Source organism: Opisthocomus hoazin, chromosome 29 (genome assembly GCF_030867145.1).
Source record: "Opisthocomus hoazin isolate bOpiHoa1 chromosome 29, bOpiHoa1.hap1, whole genome shotgun sequence".
Classification (NCBI taxonomy): Eukaryota; Metazoa; Chordata; class Aves; order Opisthocomiformes; family Opisthocomidae; genus Opisthocomus; species Opisthocomus hoazin.
The window spans coordinates 7,701,139-7,710,396 of record NC_134442.1 but is presented as its reverse complement, the minus strand read 5'-3'; the positions used below and the strand labels follow the sequence as shown (position 1 = coordinate 7,710,396).

The 9,258-nt window shown below is 50.3% G+C and overlaps 1 protein-coding gene across 1 annotated transcript; it reads left to right on the top strand.

Moving 5' to 3' along the window:
• Nucleotides 1–1,197: 1,197 nt before the first annotated feature.
• LOC104335561 (olfactory receptor 14A16) lies at nt 1,198–2,157 on the top strand. Its single transcript, XM_009941301.2, has one exon. The coding sequence runs from the start codon at nt 1,198–1,200 to the stop codon at nt 2,155–2,157; it is 960 nt and encodes a 319-aa protein (XP_009939603.2).
• The last annotated feature ends 7,101 nt before the right edge of the window (nt 2,158–9,258 follow it).

The following is a 9,258-nucleotide window of genomic DNA, read 5'->3' as shown; positions in this document are numbered from 1 at the left end:
AGACTGGAGCACTGGGCACAAACTGAAGCGTAGGAAGTTCCAGCTGAACGTGAGGAAGAGCTGCTTTACTCTGAGGGTGACGGAGCCCTGGAACAGGATGCGTAGAGGGGTTGTGGAGTCTCCTTCTCTGGAAATATTCAAAACCTGCCTGGATGTGGTCATGTACAACCTGCTCTGGGTGACCCTACTTTCGCAGGGGGGTTGGACAAGCTGATCTCCAGAGGTCCCTTCCAGCCCCCACCATTCTGTGACTCTGTGGTTCTGTGAGATGCAAATTTATTTCTCTGTTTTGGAGAAGGCACTGAAACCCCAGTTCTTGTTAGCATCTTTCTGAGCTGCTTCTTAGACCCCCCAGACACAGAGATATCCCTGGGCAGTGCGCCACTGCCAGGAGATGTCTGCAGGGCAGAGCTGAGCACACAGCCGGTGAGTTGGGTTCTGTGAGCATTGACAGGGAGCAGATCCAGGGACACAGAAACAGCTCCCACAAGGGACAGTGCCAGGCAGCAGAGACACGGGCAGGGAGAGAGAGGGAGCTGCTACCAGAGATGTCGTGGGAGTGCAGATTCAGTCACCTCCCTGCCATCTTTTGCAGTGCAGACACATTTCCCAACACAACGCCCCGTCTCCTCTGCTACCCAGCAGAAACTCTGCCCATTGAGCCATGGGGTCTAGGTCATGAGTCACTGCCTCGCCAGCTGGACCTCCAGATGAAAGGATCCTGGAATATGGGACACAAAAGAATATGCTAAAAGCACTTGCCCTACAGTGTCATCATCGGAGTGGCAGCGAGCACAGTTGCATAAGGAGAAGGCTTCACAGCAAACCCGTATGCCTTTCTGTCTTCATTCCTTCTGGAGCATTGCAGTGTTCTTCCCTGTTTCTCCACTTGTCTGTGCTGCTCTTGCTCTCTGGGGCAGGGCTGGGGATGTGGGTCGGTTTTTGTTCTGACACCAACGCTGAGGGCCCTGGCACAGAGAAATCGTCATGGAAAGTAGGTGCCCAAGTTGCACTTAAAACTCTGGTGAACAATACCACTGTATTGGTAGCAACAGAGAAACAGCTGACTCGTTCCTCCTTCTGCTCAGGGAGGGGAGTTTCTATGCATAATGGCAAGTTTTTTTCCAGGGAGAATTTTCCCATAAACTGTCATTGTCTTTTCCTCCTTTGACAGGTTCCCATGCCCAGAGGTGGTAAATGCCCAATAGCAGCTCCATCACCCAGTTCCTCCTCCTGGCATTCGCAGACACACCGGAGCTGCAGCTCTTGCACTTCTGGCTCTTCCTGGCCATCTACCTGGCTGCCCTCCTCAGCAACGGCCTCATCATCACCACCATAGCCTGTGACCACCGCCTCCGCACCCCCATGTACTTCTTCCTCCTCAACCTCTCCATCCTTGACCTAGCCTCCATGTCCACCACTGTGCCCAAATCCTTGGCCAACTCTCTCTGGGACACCAGAGCCATTTCCTACTCAGGATGTTCTACACAGTTTTTTTTCTTTTCCTTTTTGATATCAGCAGACTTTTTTCTTCTCACACTGATGTCCTATGACCGCTATGTTGCCATCTGCAGACCCTTGCACTACGGGACCCTCCTGAGCAGCAGAGCTTGTGTCCACATGGCAGTAGCTGCCTGGGGCAGTGGGTTTCTCACTGCTGTGTTGCACACTGCCAATACATTTTCTACACCTTTCTGCCAAGACAATGCTGTGGACCAGTTCTTCTGTGATATCCCACAGATCCTCAAGCTCTCCTGCTCACATTCCTACCTCAGGGAAGTTGGGCTTATCATTTGTATTGCTTTTGCATTTTGGTGGTGTTTTGTTTTCATTGTGCTGTCCTATGTGCAGATATTCATGGCCGTGCTGAGGATCCCCTCTGAGCAGGGACGGCACAAAGCCTTTTCCACGTGCCTCCCTCACCTGGCCGTGGTCTCGCTGTTTATCAGCACTGGCACATTTGCCTACCTGAAGCCCCCCTCCATCTCTTTCCCATCACTGCATCTGGTGGTGGCTGTACTGTACTCGGTGGTTCCTCCAGCAGTGAACCCCCTCGTCTACAGCATGAGGAACCAGGAGCTGAAGGTATCCATCAGAAAAGTTATTCCAGAGATGCTTCTCACTTGCCATAATTTTTCCGCCACTCTTCAGGAATGACTCTCATGTTGCCCCACTGCAGGCCTGACCTTTGTTTGCTGTTTTGTATTTTATTATTACTATCTCTATTGTCAATCATTTTTACTATTTTCCTGCATAAGTGTCTGAATTCATCTTAATTTTGTTGAGGAATGTAACTGCTCTAACCTGGATGTAATATACAGTTGTGTGTTTAACTGAGACAGAGCTGACGCTCTCATAGCATTTCCGAAATAAAATTAGACCATCCCAGTGCAGTGACTGACATTTGGGCTCTTCTTCCAAGGTTGATACCAACAACAGGCCCAAGGAATGTCACCCCAAAGGGCCTATTTCTCCTTGGAATTGGAAGAGTAAAGCTTGTGGTCCCATTGGAAGCTGTTAGAGACCAAGGGTTGGAATCTGAACTGACCCATTGGTGCGTGGTGACCGTGGAGATGGGGAATGGTGAGTGAGGTGTACCCAGGGCTTTCTTTGATAAGACTGTGCAGAAAAAATTCTCCAGGAAGGTAATCTGGAGCTTCCTGGGAGCCTTGAGGTTATACGGGGACCACATGTGCCTGAACTAAGTCCTGGCTGAAGCCCCGCTAAGTGAGCCATCACCCAAGGTGGAAGTCACCCAAACAGAAAGTGCAAAATACCAATATCTGCAGGGAGAGAAAGATGGGTGTACTTGACCATACACAGACCAGCTCCAACAGGGAGCAGCACCTTTGCAGCCACCACTCCAACAACAGAGCACACACAACCATGGAGCACACAATGGTCACCATTCTGCTCCCTTCTCAGTCTTATCTGGTGTGAAGGTCATGAGTGGTCTCTTCATCCTCTGCAGCATTTAGCCATGGGTGCACACACTCCCATGATCCCTCCAGTGCGCGTCTGAGTTTTAGGTCTGCCCGGGTATCCTACCCAGTCATGGAGCCACTACCCTCTAGCCAAGTTGAGCCTTGGGTGTCTCCACATCTTGGTGTCCTCCTCTTCCAGCCAGCCCCACGTGGATTTGGCCAGCAACGCATGTACGTACATTCATGTGCACACACACATGTACACACACTAATGAGCATGTTCACAAATAGCAAATAGCCAGAAGCAGATTTAAATTAGAAAGCAGGACACACACAGGGTTTGAACAGCTCAGCCCTGATCAGCCGCTTCCACACTGCAGCTGGACCCTTGCATCCCTCCCCTCTCCCCATCGATGGTACCATCGTTTGATAGTTGGGATACCATTACCTAAGTCATCTGGACCTTACATGGCATTACTGCTCTGTTCCCCTGGCACCGCTGGCATTGCAAGGCTTGACAACCCAGAAGCTCCCCAATGCTCCCCTCCAGTTATCCGTGCAGTTTGGCCTTTCCTCAGGTCTCTGCTCTTCAACCACTTGTGAGACCCATCTTGGACACATGGTGCTGCCTGTACTTCTAGTCCCTTCTTACATGGATCTCTCTCACATCCTGCAATTTCTCATGCCATGTTCCATAGTTGCCTATGTCATGTCATATACAGTTGGCTTCACCCCAGGGCAGGGCTTCACCAGGCGCCCAGTCATCGCTCTGCAGCTTTCGCTTCTGTTGTCCTTGATGACCTCATAATGTTTGTCTGTTCCTGGCCAATACAATTGCTGTCCTGAGGTGACATAACATGCAACAGTCCAGTCATTTTGGGTTTGCTTAACTCTACCCCTCTCCACTGACTGAGCTACCATTTGTGTCATGTTGGCATTTGTGATGCACTTGATGATGTCACAGGATCTGTCCACCTACTGCAAGTCACTCAGGTTACTGCAACAGAAATGACCTCACAATCCACCTCCAAGCCAGGTCATCTTCACCTTCCTCTGCATCTCCCCTCGCCCAACCTCTCAGCACTGCTGCCTGGATTTGCCGACACTCCAGGCGACATCTCTGGGCCTGCCTCAGCATCCAGCCAGTTTGGATCTTTCCAATGAAATTACATCAAAATCCACCTCCCAGCTACATCACCCTTCTCCAGCAGCAGGAGTAACCTCCCAGCTGACCTCCCAGACACTTCCTCTTTACCTGCCTCTCCTCTCCCCTCCCCAGCGCTGTCCTTTCTGCTGGGCAGGCAGCAACTTGCCTCCCACAGGGACTGCAGAGCCCTGGTGGGACAGCTCGAGTGGTGGGAGGGCAGCCAGAGATGGCAAGGGCTCCTCAGGAAGGCAGGCAGGAGGATGAGGAGGTGGAGGGGAGCGCTGGGCAAAGGAGAGACTGGTGAACACAGAGCCTTGCCTTGGAGGAAGCCTCACGGTCACAGGTCCTCAATTACAGGGCAAGTTCAACCACCCCACAGTCTGCTGGGAGGGCAGCAGGGCTTGGCACAAGCAACCCAGGAGATTCCTGGAGGTTGTGGAAGGCAACATTTGGACACAGACACTCGATGAGCTGACTAGGGCTGGTCTCCTACTGACAGAGAAGGTGGATGTGGCTGGGGATGGGAAGGATGAGGGCAGCCATGGCTTCGATGACCATGAGCTGGTGGAGAAGTAGAAAAACTGCCAGTATAATGGTGCAGGACTGGAGAAGAGATGGTTTGAGTTATCTGATGATCTGCTTGGACTGTCCTGAAGGACAAAGGCACTGTGAGGGCCTCTTGGATCCTCAGGGACAATGTCCTCAAAGCCCAGGAAGAAGCCACTCTGATGCACAGGGAGTCAAGCAGGGGCTGGCACGAGGCCAGTGTGGATGAACAGGAACCCCTCTGACTTAGGAGGTCAAACTCCAGAAGGAAGTGCAGGGAGGCTGGAGGGGGGCCAGGCTGCCCAGGAGGCAGACAGACCCCTGGCCTGTGGGCGCAGGGATGGAGCCAGCAAAGCCAAAGCTCAGCGGTGCCTGGGAATGGCCCAGCATGGGGAGGGCACCCAGAAGGGCTTCTCTGAATGTGTTGTTGGCACAAGGAAGGCAGCTGAGGGACCCCTGGTCCCAGTGTCCACTGGGGCAGGGGACTGAGTGACCAAGCCAGTACAAATACAGTAATTCCTCAGAACAGAGATTCTTCCTTTTGAGACTGTTGAGAGGAAATTAATTTTGCTGACTAACTGGACACACCTATATATTTTTCTACACATTTACTAACACATAAATATAGATTATTGCATATACTTACATAGAAAGACAGATAATATAGATTTCATGTGAACAGTGCAACCTTGACAATGGAGTAAGAGATGGTTTCACTGAAGCTTTTTACTCCACTTTCCTACTCCACTTTCCTGCATCAGGCAAAAATGTTCTACACTTCTGAGCATGACTCACTCAGTGCCAAGAGTTAGAGGTGGCATGGGCAGTGCAGGGCAGGGAGATTGTTGGGGCCCTGGGCTCTATGCAAGACACAATATTATATTTCTTAATGATGTAGGCGCCAGTATGATGGAAATGTTGAGGACATTTAGAAAAAAAAGTACAAAGAAATAGAATGAACGATGCAGAGTGAAAGAAGTGTCCTATTGAAGCTTTAACCTTAATACATCGTTCGTGGTGTTATCCGCCTTGCTTTATTTTAATATACTGATCTCTGCAGGATTTTGTGTATTGCCTTTCTATTAATACTGTACATCCCAGTATGATGGAAAAGTAGAGAACATTTTATAAAAAGAAAGAAACAGAGAAACAGAATGAAAGTTTTAGAGTGAAAGAAATATCTAATTGCAACTATTTGATTCTTCAGACACGTCTCAGCAATCCAGTTGCTACTTTGAGTTTCAGGGGGTTGAAAGCTTGGCCATCTTTCAGTATGCTGTGTAATTCTGCCTTTAGCTAAGTCTGTAATTGTGTTGATTTTATAATTGCCTTTCTGTCTAAAACAGTTCATGCCTTGTTATGCCTTGTGGAAGCAGAACATCATGGGTGGCAGCTTGTTGTTGGCACAGAGAGGAGGAATGGGTTTTATGTAAATGGTGAACCTTGTAACTTTTACTTTGTTTATTCAAAAAGCAGAAGAATCCCTCTGTGCCTGTGTGCAGGCAGTTCTCTAAGGAAAGCAGGTGGGAGCTGGTACAAAGGAGCTGGAACAGGCAGCTGCAGAGCTCAGAGGAGAAGGCTGATGTGAGGAAAAGGGGTGTGAGTCCCAGGTGGCCCCAAGGAGAGCAATGGTGGGTTTGGGGAGGTGTGGAGCAAGGTTGTCCATACTGTGTCAGACCTCAAGGGACAGCTTTTGCAACCGGGAAAGACCTCCTGAGGAGAGACTCTGCATCAACATCAGTCAGAGAATGCTGCTGTCGCCTCATCTCAACACTAACAAATGATAAACTACACACCAATAAATTAAAAAACCATTTTTGTTAGAAGCTTTTGAAAATCTTCCTCCATAACTACGTTACGAAACCTCTCTACTTAACTGTACCAGACTAGAAGTGAATTACCAGAAGAGGCATAGTTTGTTAGGGCTATCTTCACTGTAATGAGCCCCATGGTGCATTTGAGCTGAGTCCTTGAAGCTCAGATACTGAGGGGAGATTGCACAAATCATTCCTGATATGAAAATGAGGAGAAAAAAACATCCTGTCTACCTTGAAGTATGGTGCAGTCCCACTAAGGGCCATTACCAGCAAAGCCTTCCCAGGGACTCGTTAGAGAACAGAACTGGAGGCCATGATGGCAGGTAGCAAAGGGAAGGTGCAGGCAGCTCAGACGCTGAGAACACCCTGGGTGTGTCTGGTGAGGCAGAAAGGCCAAGGGCTGAGCCCCAGCCCCTGGCAAGGCAGATCCTGTCCCTCAGGCCTTGCTCAGGGCTCTTGCTGGGGCAGTGGGAGGTGGGGTGGGTGATGCTGAGGGAAGGCCAACGGGGTGACAGTTCCCAGCCTTCCTGGGGCTGTGCAAGGAGGCAATGAGCCCCCCCAGTGCCTTAGGACAACAGGTCTCCTCAGAGGCCTTGGCGGCAGAGACACCTGAAATAGCCAAGGGGACAAAGCCTTGGGTTCTCTTGGCAAGTGCCAACCTTGCCAGGGCCCTTTGCCATCTCCTCCACAGCTTGTCCTACGCTGTCCCACAGCTGCTTGTGTTTCCCTGCAGGCTGCAGACACCCATCTCACCTCCTCACCTTGCTCTCACCCTGCCATTTCCATCCAGTCACTGGTGTCTGTCCTCCCTCACACTGTGTTCCTTGAAACACAAAGAGATGGACTGATCTCATCCTCCTTCAGGTTTACTTCTTATACCACAGCACTACAGCACTACCCACTGAGTGACATTTCTTTTTCCGCATGTCCAGCGTCCACCTGTCAAGTTGCACTGTGTGTCAGTGTTGCTATCCCCTGGTGTTTCCTACCTCCAAGGAAAGCTCTGTCATCTTGGAAACAATCCATCAAGAAGCATCCCAACCCACCAGCCTTCTTGAGGCCTTTCATTTAACCCCCAAGGAGTAGCCTCCCCACCATCTCCCAAGGCTGCCAGACTTTCAGCTTCTCCAATAGACACACCCAAGCTGTGTGCCTGCTGCTGTCCCATCATGTGCTTGGACAGAAGAGACACGACATCCAAACTATCAGCCCTTTTCCTAGAGTGAGCCGGGGTCCCTCGGCAGAGGGGGTCTCCCAGTCACTGTGCCAGCCAGGTGCCTGCTGCTGGCCTGTCACAGACACTGGCAGAGGGGAGGTTAAAAACACATCTCCCCACCACGAGCCAAGGGCTGACCTATCAGGTGCTTCAGAAAGACGTGACGTCAGGGTCCCCTTCTCAGCTGTGTGCCTTGCTGTTGGTCAATGACCACCAGAGGCAGCAGTGGGCTCACAGTGGTCTTCACAGCGATTGATTCCCTACTGGATTGTGAGTTCCTTAAAAACAATTGTCCACATGGTATTGTACCTGATCATGACCCTCACTGGGGCCCAGTTCCTGAGCAGATAAAAATAAACTTGTCTCCTTAAAATTATCTAAAAGATTTACTACCAACATTTGGAGTGGAGAAATGTTCCTCAGAGGAACTGCTCTATTTAGACTTGTTCATTTTTTATATTTGCTTCTGCCTCCCTGCTTTTTATTCTTCTGCTTTCTGTTCTGTCTTCTGAGAGTTTTCCAAAGAAAAAATTCATTGCGTCATAGAATATCACAGACTGGAAGAGACTCCTGAACACCACTGTTCTGGGTCTGGCTGGGACAGAGTTCAGTTTCCCCACAGCAGCCCACATGCTGCTGTGCTTGGACTTGTGGCTAAGAACGCCGTTGATCACGCACCAGTCTTTTGGCTATTACTGAGCAGTGCTCACACCGCGTGAAGGCTGTCTCTCCAACCACCCCAAAGCTGGTTAGCTCAGGGTGGGCCAGTGGTTGGGAGGTGACATAGATGGGACAGCTTACCTGAAATGAACAACGGAATATTCCGTAAGTGTGTTGATACATCTCTTTGCTTTTGCTCTTTGTCTTCTGTCCTTCTTGAATGAATTTTCATTGTTATTAACTGACATCTGTCAGGCCTACAGACATTAAAACAAGACCTTCTGGTGTCTTGAACAGAGCCTCATGGCCTAAAAATTTCCCTGCAGAGGCATCCTCAGTCTTTGCCCAAAGCGAGTCATGCTGAGGTGCCTTAGATGTTGGTTTAGATGGTCACTTACAGCACAGGGGGATATATACGCAACAAACATCTGCTCTGCTCCAGGTAGAAAAAGGGCCAGACATCGTAGGATGGTAAGAGAACTGACGTTGAAGGCACCTCAGGAAGTCTGCAGTGCAACCTGTCAGAAACAGGGTCAGACCACGTAGTTCAAGGCTTGGTTCAGTCTGAGTTTCAAAAACCCCCAAGGACAGAGACTGCCCAACTTCTCAGGGTGGCCTGTTCCAGAACTTGGCTGAGCCCCTGGGGAATAATATTGTCCTCTGTCCTGCCTGAACGTCTCCTCTTTCACCTTCCCCATACTGTCTTTTGTCCTCCCACCATGCACCATGCAGAAGATACAGGCCCTGTATTCTCCGTGTCCTCCTCATAGGTACTGGCAGGCTGGGATAAGGTCCCCCTCAGCCTTCTCCTCTCTGGGCTGGACAAGCCCAGCTCCCTCAGCCTCTCCTCACAGGCCAAGTGGTCCAGTCCCTGGCTGTCCCAAGGGCCCTTTGCTAAACCCTCTCCAGCTCGCCAATATCATTCCTGCATTGGGGATCTGAAATATG

Excerpts from the sequence above, each read along its gene's own strand:
- LOC104335561 (XM_009941301.2), top strand. The coding sequence starts at position 1,198 with ATGCCCAATAGCAGCTCCATCACCCAGTTCCTCCTCCTGGCATTCGCA.